Source organism: Tinamus guttatus, unplaced genomic scaffold, assembly GCF_059628265.1.
Source record: "Tinamus guttatus ecotype Peru unplaced genomic scaffold, ASM5962826v1 Tinamus_guttatus_pri_ptg000356l, whole genome shotgun sequence".
Classification (NCBI taxonomy): Eukaryota; Metazoa; Chordata; class Aves; order Tinamiformes; family Tinamidae; genus Tinamus; species Tinamus guttatus.
Window position 1 is genome coordinate 3702609 of NW_028288890.1, and position 16977 is coordinate 3719585.

General features: G+C 54.1%; 1 protein-coding gene across 1 annotated transcript in view; it reads right to left on the reverse strand.

The window, feature by feature from the left end:
* STX1A (syntaxin 1A) overlaps positions 1-16977 on the reverse strand; it is a 213356-nt gene that overhangs the window by 60095 nt on the left and 136284 nt on the right. The window contains exons 3-4 of the mRNA XM_088530122.1: positions 15837-15914; positions 14597-14696 (exon numbers count right to left, since the gene is read on the reverse strand). Of these exons, the coding sequence (XP_088386248.1) occupies positions 14597-14696; positions 15837-15914 (178 nt within the window). The remainder of the gene's footprint in view (positions 1-14596; positions 14697-15836; positions 15915-16977) is intronic.

Consider the following 16977-nt stretch of genomic DNA (forward strand, 5'->3'; position numbering starts at 1 on the left):
GGGCCTCGGCACAAGGGAAGGGATGATCCCGCTCCATGCAGCGTTGATTACATCTCACCTAGAATATTCCGGTCAGTCTGGGGCTCCGCAGTGCAGACACTGACAAACAGGGCACGTCCAAAGGGCCACCAAGGTGCTGGGGCAGGAGCCGGTGCCCCGAGAGGAGAGGAGAGGCTGATGATGGAGCCAGGGCTGTTCAGCTGCGAGAAGGGACAGCCTCAGGGCAGACCTCACTGCTGCATCACGTGAAATATCTCCCGTCTTCCCTCTCCTCCCAAAACACAGTCATTGAGCTCTTCTACCTTCTCCTTATTACTCTAAGGACAGCCTTGCAGTGTGCTGGCACACCAGACTGCAATTACACTACATTTTAGGATGGCTGCTGCTTCACTACACTTTAAAATTTATGCGTCCTACAGGATAAATCCCTCTGATTTCCTGTTCTGCCCACCTGCTTCCTTCTATAGCCTAAAATTTCTTCCTTTTTCCCTTCCCCCTTTCCCCCTTTCACACAGCTACCTGCTGCACACAGCTAAAGGTTATACAAAGACCCATACAAATGCTATTTTTTTCAGCTGCCCCAATGCAGATGTGTTTTTACCAGCAATTCCCCCCAAGCTGTTTCCAGCAGTTTCTAATTTACAACCCCAGTCTTTTGCACATCGAAATAAATTAGTTCCTGCTTTGTAAAGCCAGCTCTGTGAAGCTTTCCGCAGCAGGGCCCTTCGCTGCAGCAGTGCCAGCAGCAGGAGCTCTGCAGAGTCCCCGCAGGTAACGCACGAGCCCCACGCGCTCCCACGCGGCCGTCTCAGCACACCCACGGCAGGAGGCACCTTCGTGTCTGCTGTGGTGAAACAAGGGCCATCCCCATCCTCCCGCGCAGCAGTTACATGGATGAGACCAGCCCAGGGCATCGCGGATCTTCACCTGCTTCCCCTCTTCGTGCCTTTCCTTGTGGCCATCTATACAGTGCAGTCCCACTTGACCAACCTCTTAGCCCACGACACGAGAGCCAGCAGGATCCAGGCTCCTGTTCCTGGCCTTCCTAGAAGGCACAAAACCTTCCCAAGCTTCACAACACGCAGCAATGCCAAAGTAATCCTGGTAAACCGGGATTTACAGCTCATGCATCCCCGCCCTCCTAAATTCATTATCGCAACTAAGGGATTATCAACTTCAACCCTGAGTCAACGTCAAGACAGTCGAGATTCACAAAGACAAAGCGAGATCCATCTGCAACGCGCGCACCCCTGGATCTGGGCGATCCGCTGGAAAACGCCCTTCCCCTCAGGAGCTCTGCAGCAGCAGCGCACGGTGACGGGCTCTACCCAGGCCCAAACCCCCTGGGGCCCCTGGAGCACCTCACACACCGCAGGGCACCTCTGGCGGCAAGCGAGCTGCTCTGCCCACAGCACGAGCAAAACCAAACACAGGACGAGGACAACAGTGTTTGATGGAGAAAGCGCCGATTCAGCAAAGCAAAGGTCTAATGATCGATCGCCTCACCCAACAGGTTGGGTTTTCAGAAAACAGTTTTCAAGGGGGGAGCAGTCGGCTGAGCAGCTGCTGTGTCATTCCTCACACCTCGGAAGTTGCAGCCCCAGAGACCCCACCATTTGCACACACTCATTTCCACAGATGAGGATTTATGTCCCTTATTGTGACAATCATCCACAGCAGCGAGGGGTCACAAGAGCTTTCATATCACCCAGTCTGACCTCACTCACAACCCAGCTCAAAAAACATCACCCACGACTGCTCCCAGAGCTCCCAAATTTGTTGTTGAATGGTAACCACCAGGTTTTCTGATCTTCCTACCACTTCTTTTTCCCAACGCTCTGCCCAGAAGAGCCCAAACGCTCTGCCCAAAAGCAGCCCAAAGCTTCTGCTCTTTCACACCTTGGCCTTCAAGCTTTCCTCAGGGCTACAGCCCTCCTCCTCCTGCAATGAGTCCAGCCTGGAGTCACCCTGCAGCCCCCTCAGAGGCCAAACATCCTCCCCAAGGCCACAGGCACAGGCGCCTGCTGCTGCCCTTGGGATCCTGCCACCCTGAGCCCACCCAGCACCTACAAATCCCCTGGGGAGAGGGGATGACAACCGTGCGGCCAAACGCCCCAGGGAGTCACCGGTCCTGCTGCCATCAGCCCTTGCGGCTGCGGATCACCACTCATTTCTACTCCTCTTCCTTATGGCTCCCTCTCTCTGATCTCCTCGTGCCACGCTGACTAGGCCGACTTCAGACCATGCAGGGGAAGGCAGAGCCCGTCACCGTCCACCCCAGGAGCACTCGCAGGAGCTGTCTGGGGCTCACTCTGTCTCTCCGCTCACTTCTGTTTTCTGTAAGTGGAATTACCTTGCTAGGACAGAAAAAGAGCAAACTAAGCCCACGTCTACGCCATTTTGACAGAAAAAGGACAGCTCGGGACTCACGCTGTCACCCAGCAAGGCCCAGGACTGGGTACATCTTGCACAAACCCAAGGGAAGGAAAGAAAACACCAAGCGCAACTGCCAGAATGGGATCTGGGAAGGTGCGGGCAGCACCCGCGCGCTGGCACCTGCCCCGCGACACCAGCCCTTCGGGACACGCTCAGAAACACGTCCGAGAGGACCTGGGGCGAGAGCGTCACGGAGATCAAACGAGACAGAAGCGACGGCAACGGGGGCAGCGTCCCCGTCACGGGGCTGCGTCTTGGCAGTCACGTTAAGCCAACGAGACACAGGAGCTCGTCCTGGCGCAGCAGCAGCAATCAATAGCAGCAGGAAAAGGCTTTTGCTCTGAAACCAGCCACCCAGGAGGACACTGCCAGGCAAAGCAAACAAGCTCTGAGGTGCAGCAGGGTGCACAGGCCAGGGAGTTACATTTTGTTTTTTCCAGCAAAGGTATTGCACCAGAATTCCCCATTTTTACTGCAAAGCAGCTTGCAGCAGTCGGCGTATGTCTTCCAGGAAGACCACTGTTTGGTCTAAATTAAGGCAGAAATAATTACAGAGCAGCTTATTTTTTATGTAGCCATGAATCAGGCTACAGTTAATTGGTATTTACTCGGCATTCGGATAATCCGGCATTGTTCGGGAAGACAGAGCAGACAATAGGCACCAGCGATCACAAAGCTGAAGTCTGCAGGGAGGCCTGTGCAGTAGCTGCACAGCAAAAAGAGCCGCTCACCTGGCCCGACACGTGGGGTGCCCAGGGGGCACAAGCGAAAACGCCGCGTGGGAGCAGCGGAGGGAGGAGACGGGCACGTGTTTGACAGCCTGGGGAGCCGGCCCCCCGCCGCGACGCTAGGGCGATACGTTGGAGCCAACACGCGCTCCCGTGGAGCTCCACGGCACCGCGTTAACAAAACGGCTCTGCTCACCCCTCCGCAGCTTCCATGGCTGCCAGTAATTAGGTGCTGGGCGGTAACAGGAGATGCCGCTGCTTTTTGTACTTGTGTTGGCAGCTACCGAGGGCGCAGGTCCCGCTGTGCCAGGCGGGACGCGGCCGCGGGAGGCCGCCCGTACCCCAGCTCCACGCTCAGCACGACTGCGGCCGGGCACGGGGCAGCCTCCGCAGGCAGAGCCTTGGCCCTGACCCGCCGGGAGGGGAGGTGGGAATGCTCCGCGCTCACCGTGTCGCTCCGGAGTGCTCCGGGCTGTGCCGCGCTCCCGCTTTAAGGGCTGCCATGCTCTTCCCCCGGCCTCTCGCCTGGGAGGGAGCGCTGAGCGGCGCCGCGCGGCTCCTGCAGCGACGCACACGAGCGTTTTCCTTGCTCCGCAAGATCTCTCCCCGCTCCCTGACCACACCATCCCTGGCACCACAGCGTCCTGAAGGCCAGGCTGGGACCACTAGACAAATCCAGCAAGTTGCAGAGTCCTGCCTGCACCACGAGCTGGCTGAGCCCTGTCCAAAATCCTCCCAAGGACCCGCTGTGAAGTCACACGTGTCTCACGCACAATGATGTGCCATCCCGCGTCCCCACACCGTGCCGGCCCCCACAGCCCTAGCACCATGTCCATCTCTGAAGCGTTTTCCACCTGTAGGGCCCATCGTCCACCACACTGCAGGCTCGGGAAGCTCCCCGCCGTGGCCCCGACAGGCCTGCACAGCCACCACCAGGACAAGCCTCCGTCCGCATCCAGTCCCTGGGGGTTTTCCAGGGGCGCACACACATCCCAGAAGTGCAAGGCAGCTCGGATAAGGCCCAGAACAGACGTTCATGCAAGCGAGCACCTTTGCCCTGCACAAGGTGCTGGAAGTGCCCCCATGTGCTGCAAGCAGAAGGGACCGAACACGTTGCTCTGCCCAGGCAGGTACTGCCCGAGCATCCTGCAGACGGCCTGACTGCTCAGAGCCCCCAAACACGAATATTTCCCACCCTGCAGACACAGAGGAGAGCCCTCCTGCCGCGGCCCCCGCTCCTGGAAAGAGGCCGTGCAAACGAGCGGCCTCAGCAGCTCCAGGTGCACCAGGGCCCTTCCAAATGAAGGCTGCAAAACCCCAAGGCAAGAGCAGGCTGTGGAGAGCCCCAGTTCAGCTGAAAAGCTGGGGATTGAACCAGGACTGTGTGAACACTCAGCCCTTCCCGGCATGAAGCGGTAAAAGTCCCATCCCATCTTCTCGAGATCCAGGGGAAGGACAGCAAAAGGGCAGGGAAGGGGAGTGGGATGCCAGGAATAGCAGGGATTGCTTAAAGCCCTTGCAAACGCAAGGATCTGCTGTACGTACAGAATAAAGCCAGAAGGGCAAACAGCCATTTAAGCTAAATATATTTGTTCTTGCGGTGACATTGGTATTTGAATGTATCATAAATAAACCGAGGCTGGAAGCAAGAAAGTGGATCCTGACCACTCAAGGCAAGTGAGGGACCGGCCCTTCAACAGGAATTAAAAAGACAAGAAAGAGAACTAGCTTAAGATGGAGCTGGAGAAACGCATGCGAGGATTACAGAATGCATCTCCCTGCCACACCGACACAGCACTGAACAGCCCAGAGACACCCTGTGACCACAGGCCCTTTCCTCGGCACATCTTGGCCATTATAATAATAAAAAGGGGCATCAATAACGTAGATGTATTCAGGATGCAAAAGACACGGCAGGACACGGCGCTGGAGTCGTTCTGCAGGAAGCTGGTGGCCACAGTGACATTTCCAGCACGACCACCTCCATTAAGTAAGTAAATAAATGGAAGCAAGGGCTTCTTCTGAGCAAGGGCTTCTTCTGAGCCACAGCACTTCTGAGCCGAACAGGCCTCACGGCAGCGGCTGCCACCAAAGCGCCTCCCGCGCAGGGTCACCGAGCAGCCTGCAGCAACCACAGCCAAGGCCGGGCAAAAAAGGGCAGCCCCTAAAAGCGTCCGTGAACGGGACGGACTTGCTGATCCCCGAGACAACCGCCCCGGGGTCCAAGTCACGTGGGGATTTCAGGAGAAATCCAGTGCAGCGGATCTCTCTTGCTTCATTTGTTCTGACATGAACTCGCGTCACTGGAAATTGCCGTATGGAGGAGCTGCCTCGCACACGTGAGCGGCTCCTCCTGCCCCAAATGTCAGCAGGGAACCACAACCGGCAGGAAGGCTGGAATGGGCACATCACTCCCCCCCTTCCCAAAGCATTTCAGGGCCAACGATGACTTGGGAACCAAAAGGACTCCCAACTCGGTAGCTTTTAGTGCTGTGAAATCCCCGTTTCCCCTTAAGGGAAACCGCCTGCAGGAAGCTCATCTCAGTGGGGACCCGGGAGAAGGGAGCTGGCGGCGGCTCTGCCTCGCAAGCAGCTCCGAGCGGACGGGCCTGGCACAGCGGGGCCTGCCCCGGCCCCAGCGGAACAGCCCTCCTGGGGGATCAGAGGCCCCTTGCACGTGTCCTGCCTGTCACTTGCTGCTTTTGCAGCTCGCCCGGAGCCGCTGGCTGCTCTGCCCAGGGCCTTCCCCCGGCTCAGCAGCCTCATGGAGCACCAGGGGAAGCCGCAGAGGCTCCATTCCCTGCTCCCTGGCACGCAAAATGGACACATTTTCTTCTGCTGCTTTCCAATAAGGCAGCTCAGGCTTCACACTGCATCCTGCGATTTGCTCAGGCCCGATTATCAGTGGAGAAAGAGGCTTTGCGGCTGCACCCCGGCCTCCCCGCGCGCCGGCGGGCGCCACGGCTGGAGCCAGCGGCCCCACCGCAGGAGGACAAGGGTGCTCCAGCTCAGACAGCTCCCTCAGACACTCCTACTTGCGGCACCCCGTCCCCCAGCCTGCCCTCATGAGCCTGCAAGGAGCAGCCCTGAGGGGAGCAGGGGGCAGCCTGGACAACGTCCGCGCGGCCGTACTGCAGGCAAGGTGCAGGGCTCCCCCCGCGAGGGGCCCGGCTCGGCTCTCAGACCCATGTTTGCCACGAGAGCCTTCCCATGCCTCAAAATCACCTCCCGAGGCAAGAGATGCAAGGCTGAGCAGCGCGTCTTGCTCATCGCTGAAGGAGGGTTTAAATCCTTCATTATCCCCCCTCTGACACTTGCAAGCCACCCTCCCCCTTGAACGAGCTGTTACCATGCAAGGCACGATAAAAATCCCCTCCTCTCATAATCGCACAAAGCAGGAAAATGGAAATAATACTCAGAAAAAGAAGAGAAAAAAAGCCATAAAATATGGAAATACATTCAATTCCACAGAATTGATTGTAGGAACAAACCTACTGTCTCTTGCAGAGGAACCCAAGGCGGAGGACAGGGCCCTGCTCCCAGTGGCGTCCCCGCCATCTCCCTGCTCGCGAACGCAGCCGAGAGGGGCAGGGGATGCGGAGGCGCGCGGGCAGCGCGCAGGGCGCGGGCAGGGCCTCCTCCCCACGTGCCGCGTCTCGTCCCCACGTGCCGCGCGCCCGCCCCGGGCACGGTGCTCCTGCCCGTCACACGGCTCCCACTTTGGGCACCCTCCCGCCTCGGGGCTGCCCAGGGCAGAGCGCGCTGGCTGCGGCCACGCTGCCTCTGCTCCTGCAGGGCGCTGGGGCACTCACAAACACGGTGCCCCCACTCCTTCTAGCACAGCCCGGTAATGACGGCAAAGCTCCGCTGCCATACGGGGCCCGGAACTATCTGGCTCTGAGCAAGTAAACTTGTTACAGAAGAATGTGCTGTCCAACCGCTGATAGTAGCCAAGAGCACATGCGAAGGACCAGTACAAGAAGAGGGCTCGCACACAGAAGTTTCTCTTCAGACTTGGGGTATTTTGAGGCTGATACTCCCTGGACCAGAGTGGCTTCCATTTTACGAGCTAGTCTAAAGAGCCTGAGGCCTTAACTTCACTGGGCATGAAGAAATGCATCCTTTGGTAGGAAGCTGTCAGGTACTTGCTTTGTTTGAAGTCCTCCCCATTCCCAGTCTTGCACTGGGAGGCACAGGGAACAATCAGGCCCTGTCCACTCTCCCAAGGACACTCATGATATTACGTTTATCAGATCCAGACCCCACTCGCCGTCTCTCTTCCAGGCTGCGAAGAAGCTCCTCAGAGCTGGCGCAGTCTTTGCCACGCTCCTGTAGAGCACCAAGCACAAATACTGCGGCCCTGCCTGCCCTGAAAAGCAAGCATGGCCAGGTCGGAGCAGGACGCAACCCAGGCAGGGGAGACAGCAGCTGCTGAGGAGGATGCAGAGCAGGGACATGATCAGCAAGGTGAACCTGCAAGGGGATGAGCTGCTTTGCTTTGTGTGCCCATAACACTCAGACATCGCTTTGGTGGGTGCTTTGCTTTGACAAGACTCCATTTCCTTCTACCTGGCACACAAAATGGACGGGTTTTCTCCTGCTAGTTGGCTCTGAGCTGGGCTCACTTCCACCTCCTTTTGAAGCTTCATCTTCAAAGGCTGCTCAAGTTTGTGTTAGCTCTGATTTCCTGTCCTGGGGAAGATGGTAAAGGCAGCACACAGGGAGAAAGAGCAAAGAGAGCTCCAAGGATGGGAGAAGAAGATCACAGTCTTCACTGAAATACTCCTGCCCACCCCCACTGCTTTTTCTGAAGGAGCATCACGGAAACCTGAAGCCTCCAGCAATATGGCAGAAACAGTCTCTAATATAACACGGCATACATTCCAGCTCACAGTCCTCAAGGAAGGCTCTGTCCTAGCTCAACTAGGGAATGAATGCCCAAGAAATAAGCCATAGCACAGCAGGAAGTAGAGCTAACAAGCCATGGAAACAGGGAGCGCAGCCTCAGCAGGAACCAGCTGCCGCAGCCAGAAGCCTCCATGTGCAACTAATGGCCAAGCAGTGCCCCGAGCGTGGCAGACTTCCAGCTGCGACAACTACCAAGAGAGCCCACAGAGCTGCATGGTTATAGTGAAAGGAAATGCACAGCACTCAGCTCAGAGAGCCTGTCATGGGGTGGTTGGCCACAGCTTAGACATCCAAACAACTCAAAAATACATCTTGCTTTTACAGTGCTAGATAACTTTGCTTAAAAACATTATGCAAAGGTGGGCAACTTGTCTCCTTGACTACCAACATTTCTCTCACAGAAGATGTTATGTTAGAAATTACAGAGGTCACTCTCCAAATAAATCTCATCCAGCAGTCACAGAACCTGAAGAACAAGAAAGGGGTAGACAGCATGGAGTCACAGAGAGATAAATCATTAAGCAATCCAACAGCCTTCTGTGATGGATTGAATAGCTGGGTAGATGAGGGCAGAGCAGTAGATGTTGTCGGCCTTGACTTCAGGCTTCGGATACTGCCTCTCATAACATTCGTGCGGGCAAGCTGAAAAGGTAGGGGTGAGATGAGCAGACAGCAAACTGGACTGAGAACTGGCTAAATGGCAGAGCTCAGAGGACTGTGATCAGTGGCACAGTCTAGTTGGAGACCTGTAACCAGCTGTGTACCTCAGGAATCAACTCTGCGTCCAATATTGCTCAACTTATTCCCCAATGACCTGGACTACAGGACAGGGCACACCCCTGTTAATGACACCAGACCGGAGCAGGGCTGGTACCGAGGCCTCTGCTGCCTTTCCAAGGCCCTCAGCAGGCCGGAGGGATGGGGAGAGGAACCTCATGCAGTTCAACGGCACGCGCAGGGGCTGACGCACCAGGACCAGCTGGGGATCCACCAGCTTTCGGGAAAGCAGCTTTGCAAAGGAGGAGGGAAGAGTCCAGATGGCCAAGCTGAATGTGAGCCAGCAACGTGCCCCTGTGGCCAGAAAGGTCAGTGGTGTCTTGGGGAGCACTAGGAAGAGCGTTGCCAGCAAGAGGAAGGACGGGACCCTGCCTCTCTGCTCGGCCCTGGTGAGGCTGCCCCTGGAGGGCCCTGTCCTGTGCTGGGCTCCCCCGGACAAGAGGGACATGGAGCTGCTGGAAAGAGCCCAGCAAAGGGCCATGAAAATTATTAAGGAGCTGGACGATTAAGGGACTCATCTCTCATATGAGGAAAGACTGAGGGAGCTAGGAGTGTTCAGCCTAGAAAAGAGAAGACTGAAGGGGGATTTTAACATGTTTAAGAATCTGAAGGAAGGGTGTAAACAGGAGAGCGCCAGACTCTTCTCAGTGGTGCCTGCTGACAGGACAGGAGGCAACGGGCACAAACAGGAACATGAGAAGTTCCGTCTGAGGATGAGGAAAACCCTTTAACTCTCAGGCTGACTGAGCACCAGAACGGGCTGCCTGGAGAGGTGGTGCCATCTCCAAGGATGGAGATGGTCAAAGTGGCTGACGTCCTGGGCAATGTGCTGTTAAGTGACCCTGCTTGAGTAAGGTGGTTGGCCTAGATGATCTCTACAGCTCGCTTCCAACCTCAAACATTCTGTGATTCTGAACCTGGAAAAATAAACAAAAAATACCTCATAACTTGCACCCTGGTACCCAGAAACCTTAGTTTTGTGCAGCTTAAATCTATGAAACTGGATGTTAAATACACATGAGACCAAGTCTCCTCTGCTGTCTTGTTGCAGAGCAATAACGGGCCTACCTAGAGGTTTTAAATATTTATCAAGCTTCAGAAGTCTTCTGGAAATGGACTGAGCTGCCAGTCTGAAAGACACTAACTTCAGAATTGAAGACTTATGTTCCCCGAGGTAATTCATTCACCACACACCATCTATTATATAACAGAATGAAAAAGAATCAGTAGCGTAGAACTAGGGAGAAAAACTGGCACACAGCAAAAATGAATGGCAAAGAAGCCCCGTGTGACTGCTCCAGGAAAAAAAATACTGAATTCTTCTCCATTTGGTGGCTCAAAGTCATCTCCTCTGGTCACCAGCCTGAACCAAGGACCAATGAAATAACACTGTGCTTCAAGCGACAGCAGTGACAACAGAGGTAGCAGTTCGTCCTCAAGGACTTTAGGGGCAGATTTTGCAAGGCATTGGCAATTCAGATCTGGGAGAGCAGCAACGACATCGTTCTCCAAGCCCAAGGAGCCCTTGCCAATGGCAACTGAAGGGCAAGCAGCCTCTCCCAGTGCATCCCAAGCCGTGACACAAACCCGTCCTTCCGTGGGGCTCCTCCAGCGGCCACAGCCACCGGCCACGTGGTTGGCACCCGCTGTCCCCTCGCCGCCACCCACGGTGGCTCCGGCCCCTCAGCAAGAAGGTGCCGCCGCCGGGCGCCAAAACAGGAGGGGCCGCGGGAGCGACTCGGAGCCGAGAACAACCTGTGCAGCCACCGGCGCGAGCAGCGGGAAGGGAAGAGGGGCCCCGCTGCAGAGGACAGGCTCTAATCCAGGCCCCAGCGTGCGGGGGCTAAACCCAAGTCTCATGCAGGGCCCTGGGCAACTGGAACTGCACTTTCTTCAACAGCTTCAGCAGAGTTTCTGGGGAAGAGCACAGAGCGCCCTGTGTCTGGCTACGATGACCTTTGCAGGAGGCACAACACGCACAATCATTCAACACACATTTCACTAGGATTTCACCCTTAGAGTGTCTCCTCCCTCTACTAGAGACCTCAAGTAAAACAGCAAACAAGTCACACCACTGTAGATGCTGAGCGTACAGCCACCCAGAACCCTTCAAAGGTAGATCCACAAGTCAGTTTTAATGCATTTCCTTAAAATATTAGCCCACTTTTGTCATTATTGTCTGAATTCTTACTCCCACTCCAGCCCTGAGATACTTGCCCAGGTTTTTAAGCAGTTCACATCTCTTCACAAGAGTCCTACCATGCAGCAAAATGGTTGCACCATTGAGAGCACATCAGCCTACAGCAGACAACTAGAAATCTGCATCTCTCCTGAAAGTAAGGAGAAATACCTTCCACCGCTGTTTTAATTGACATTTCATACGATGCTAAAGTGTTGAGATCACTAAGAAATAACAAATGCAATGTTCCAGAGGGGACAACTCGCAAAACATAACCCCAAATCCCCAATGGGTTTGGTCCCTGCGGATAGCAGCATCTCTTGCCTTGACTATGACCACTACCATAGCTCAAAGTACTGGTAGAAAATAGAGAAGTGGGAACACACTGAGATTAGCCTTTTCTCTCCTCTGTTCTAATGCCATTTGACTCTATCCTCTTCCCATAGCTCATGGAAAGCATGCTTAATTTCAAAATAGTTGCAATAAAGTCACTTCCCTGTGTTAAGAACGAGCTTGTGCGTTCTTAACTACCACATCTCTAATTCCAGCAAGACTCAACACACACATCCAACAGGGAGGCTTGTGGGGATGACAAGGACAGGTCAGACAGCAGGAAAGCAAGGGACATCAGGCTTTTCGACTCCACTGCTGGTCTCAAACACCCTCCCATGGACACTGAAGCAGAAGCGATGTGGAAGCCACCCAAAAAGCCTCTCGACAGGCTCAGGAGAGTACGGAAGAGCTCCAAGACACAGTGGCCTGTCCAGACACCATGCCACCACCCATGGTTCCTCATGTCAGAGCATTCACCACCTCAGGAAAGGACTCAAAACAAAGCAGCACCCCCACAGCTGCTCAGCTGTTGCTAAATGGCACCATGTCCATGGAGAATCCCTGGCTGCAGCGCACTTACTATTCAGCAGCTCCACGGAGAGGGATTGGGGAGTCCTGGTTGACACCAAGTTGTCCATGAGGCAGCAACGTGCCCTCGTGGCCAAGAAGGTCAATGGGCTCCTGGCTGCAGCAGGAGCGTTGCCAGCGGGCGAGGGAGGGGATCCTGCCCCTCTGCTCAGCTCTGGGGAGGCACCTGGAGCATTGGGGACAGTTCTGGGCTCCCCAGGACAAGAGGGATGTGGAGCTGCTAGAGGGAGTCCAGCGTAGAGCCACGAAGATCATTAAGGGACTGGAGCATCTATCGTATGAGGAAAGACTGAGCGAGCGGGGCCTGTTTAGCCTGGAGAAGAGAAGGCTGAGAGGGGACCTGAGCACTGTGTACAAATACCTGAGGGGAGAATGTAGGGAGGATGGGGCCAAACGATCTTGGTGGTGACCAGTGACAGGACAAGGGGTACTGGGCACACACTGAAACCCAGGCAGTTCCACCTCCATGTGGGGAGGAACTTCTTTCCTGTGAGGGTGCCAGAGCCCTGGCACAGGCTGCCCAGAGAGGCCGTGGAGGCTCCTTCTCTGGAGATCTTCAAACCCGCCCGGATGCCGCCCTGTGCCCCGTGCTCTGGGTGTCCCTGCTGGAGCAGGGGCTTGGACTAGATGATCTCTAGAGGTCCCTGCCAACCTCAACCCTTCTGTGATTCTGTGTACACAAACCTCTAGCTGGAGCCATGTCATGGAGCAGAAGGCTGATCTGTTGAGACAAAACCTGGTGTTTACTGTGCTTGGGAAGGGTCTGGCACAGTCAAGTAGCTCCTGTTAATGTCTTGTTGGAATTTGCTGTGAGGCATCCACCTTTTGGCATCTACTTAGACCTACTGCATGCTCTGGACAGACCACAATGTTACAAAATGCTCTCTTCTTCAAAAGATTTGGGCTTTTTGTTCCCCAAATGACTTTTGGCATTATCTACTGGATTCTCTACACTATCAAGGCAAGGTATCACTGTAAAACAAAACCAGAAGCACTCCCAACCTCCTCGATGCTTCTGGAAGTCAAACCAATGTCACAGCCTCTTATTTGCTGCAGATCTCAGACCTCTAAACAGATTATTATATTTTTAGGCCATAAATGCCCTTTGTAGTCTGAAATCTGACTCAGCCCAGAGCAGACACCATGCTGATGCGCACTGTATGAGCCCAACAGCCAGAAGCAAAACAGTGACAGCTCTTTCATGAGGACACACACACAGAAATACTGCAAAATGCTACAGTGCAAACACAAATCAAACAGCAGCAACAAAAAAGCTTAGAGGATGAGTGATCAACAGCCCAAGACACATGAATTTCCTAGAGAAAATCCCCCCAGTTTCAGGCTACGATAGGTAAAAATGAGCCGAGGAGCTGCTGCCTATAGGAGGGTGTGTGAGATGGCTTTAGAAAGGGCCAGGTGCTTCCAAGCAATTAGCAATATCTCTTAATTTGGAGCTGGACACAAAAAAGGCGCACAGACAGTTCCTGGGACTGCTAGAAATGAGGTCGAGTTGGAAGGATGCGAGTAGACATGGAAATGCATCAGGCAAATGAAGAATAGTGATGAAGGGAAGATGCCAGGACAGGTCTGTTGTCAGCAGCCATTCCCTCAGCCTTCCCTTTCACACTGGTGCAGCAGGGTCACTGCAGCCAGCGCTGCAGCGTGCAGCTCAGCAGCAGTAAGTGTCTGGCCTGTGAAAGCAAAACCTTTGCCTATGACAAAGGCTGCTGGCAGCTCAGGGACAAAACTCTCACAACAACAAGCTCCATCAGCTCCACAATCAACAGCACAGCCCGAGCGGGTTAACAGCAAGACCTCGAGAAGAGCCAGGCGCAACAGAGCGAGAGACCCTTTGTTTTCAATAACATCCCTTTGGAATATTGCTATTTTCTGTGCTGTACACAACAACACGGGGCAGAGCCCATCAGCAGCACAGGCCTGCTGACAAGTGGCTTCACTTAGCTGTGTTCATCCCTGCTTTCAGGCCTCTCTCTCTTAGCTTGGCACCTGGGTTCTGCCTGTACCACAACAGAGAGGCTTGCAAACACCAGGCCTGGGAAATCTTTGCATGGGAAAAATCCCACTGCCCACAACAGCTGCAAATGCTCTGCCAGTTCACATTTCCTCTGAATATCCTCAGATCTCTTCCCTAGCCACGTGCTCACAGAGCAGCAAGTGTATGGCAGGGCAGGGGAATTCAGCATCGACAGCTGCCAGCTCTAACTCTGCCAGATCCCTTAGCCTCCCAGAGCAAAATCCTGCCACCTTATGAGGATTGCAATCCTTAGCTCCTGTCCCTGGCAGCAAAGCTCTACACAGAAACTCATAGCTGGGGGAAAAAACAGGGACGCATCAGTAAGGTCCTGAGAGACAGTCCCTACAAAGCCAGCAATGCAGCATCTCTCAAGACAGGGAGGACAGGGTTACAAATGCACCTGCAGGTTTGGAAAGGCCTGTACCATTTCCCAGGCCAAACAGGCTTGGCTCTTGCACATCCCACCTCATCCACCTATTCCCCCATCTTATCTGTGAGCTGGGGAGCAAGCGAGCAGTGTTACACGTTCTCTCACACGCTCCTCCCAAGCTCACGGAGCAGCCACAAGCATCCGCAGGCCCCGCTGAGAAGAAAGCAGAAAAGCAGTCTCACTCTCATCTGGGTTGGGCGAAGCAAGAATGGCACTATGCTTCCTCTTCACTTCCTCCACGTTCTCCGAAATTTTGTCAATGAAGCCTCGAATTTCTTCCACCTATGGAGACAAGAGAGACATCCTTGGAGTGCCTGGAGTTCTGGAAAGAGGAGGAATTACTACATCCTATGCAAAAGCAGCCATGACACGTCTGCACCACAGCAGACTTCCCCTTGGGGAGCTTCAGTGGATCTTTTCCAGTTGGATTCTCAAACTGTAGGTCTGATGTGAAAACAGATCTTCCACATTACAGCAGCCAGCTTTGGAGCTGCAACAATATAAGATACACTCTCGGTGCTGTATGTGTTGTTGATATGCTGGGAAACATGCAGCGTTTATTGAAATGAGCATCAGATGTTTGAATCTCAGGCTGGGCATCTCAGACGGAGCAAACTGCTCGAGATGCACAAGCCAGGCTTGCTCCCAGCTCTGGCCCCCGCAGCTCCTGTCTGCAGGCTGAGAAACCCAGTCTGATCCTCGCACAAAGCAGGGAGGCCAAGGGAGAAGCTGCCTCTCGGTGCTGGCACCTTCCCCACGCTTCTGCAGCGCAAGGAAACATATGGGCATTGCTGAGAAAGGGAGCCCATACCTGTGCTCTGCTGCCTACTAGGCTGCACATTCTCTACCTTTATCTTTTCCTTGGATTCAGACCACCACTTTGCTCATCTTCATCCATCTGCATGTCAGATTTTTCATTCTGCACTCCAAAGCCTGTACAGATACATTTTAACACCCCCTACACACATGCCATGTTAAGGGTATGTGAAAACTCTGCATGCATATCTTACAGCCACCCACATGCCAGAAGACAACCTCTCGTTTGTTAACAAGAGGCATGAAATCAAATCAAACCCATGAAGAAACTGCTACTCTGCAGAGGTGCTTTCAGGGGAGTTTTCAGAGCCAGAGTGCTTTAATAGCTGTTTGGAAGCATCGCACCACAACAAGGCAGCCTCATATTCTGCAGCCTGGATCCACAGGCTCACGTGCTCCCACTTGCTGTCACTTGGAGCAGTTGGCCCTTCAGTTTCTGTAAGGGCAGGTGGAGAAGGAACGTGCCCTTTGGGCCAGGCAAGCACATAACAGCCTCGGCTCTTTGGAGAAGGCTGGTTCCCACTAATCCCTTTCTGAGTGTCATCTCAGAGAAGCCTCAGAGGTTTGAATCTGGCTTGAAAGTCATATGGAAGAAAAAACTCTCACCTGCTCAAAGAACTCATCCATGAAGCGATCCCGGTCCACGCTAACAGTGACTTCATCATCGTCATCACTGTCCTTCGCCTGCAAAGACATGGAGAAAAGCATCAGCAAGTGCTTCCTATAAACGCTGCCGATCCTTTCCACGCGCTTCTCAGGTGCATCTGCCCTTACTCCTTTGCTTGCACGTTCCCAGAGCCTGGGATAAACCACAGCCACAGCTGCACAGAGTGCTACGAGGAGACAAAAAGATCCAACAAGATCCAGCTCCAGCAATAAAGGCACGATGAAAAACACCACTGCAACTAGCTGTAACACCACTTGGCCATCCTGTGCCAAGTGTAGAATGAGACTAATGATATTTACACATTTAAAGCGTGCTGGAAGGGAGAATTTTATGTGCTCACTGAGCTATCCTCAGCTGTGCGTGAGCACTACAGCTCAATAAACAGCAGTGATTAGAAAAACACCAGGGACGTTATGAAGTGGAGGAAAAGTGGAATAGAACAGAAAGAAACGGAAATACTATAACCACAGCAGGCAAATGAGGGGGGTGTCCTTGTCTAGAGCAGCATATGCATTATGTAGAGCAGCAATGAAAATACCTCCCGTCCCAGCAGAAGCAGCATGCGAGTTCACAGATGGCAGGAAAATTACGATCTCAGTGTCTTCCTTGCAAGGAGACACGGAAAAGAGACGTTCAAAAGGTATCACCCAGAGCAGAGACTTGACGATAGGAAAAGGAAAATTAATGAGTCAGAAAAGATTCTTCTTCACCTTCACTGAAGACAAGGATCCAGCATCAAGAGTCAAGTGAAAAACCTGACTGTGACCGAATAGACACAGCCAGAACAAGAGCGTTGCTGCCCAAACCCAGCGCCTGCTCCGAGGCCACACAGCAGCGGCAGGTCCCCAGAACACGGGATGTGAAACCTTTCCCTTTGGCCTCCTCGTCCAGCCGCAGGCTCACGGCTCAGGGCTGGGGGCACAGGGGAGCGCAGGAACTGCTCAGTGCACTTTGACTGTCACAGAACCACAGAGCAGCTGAGGTTGGCAGGGACCTCTGCAGATCCCCCACTCCAGCCCTGCTCAAGCAGGGTCACCTAGAGCCTGTGGCACAGGACTGTGTCCAGGCAGTCTGAATATC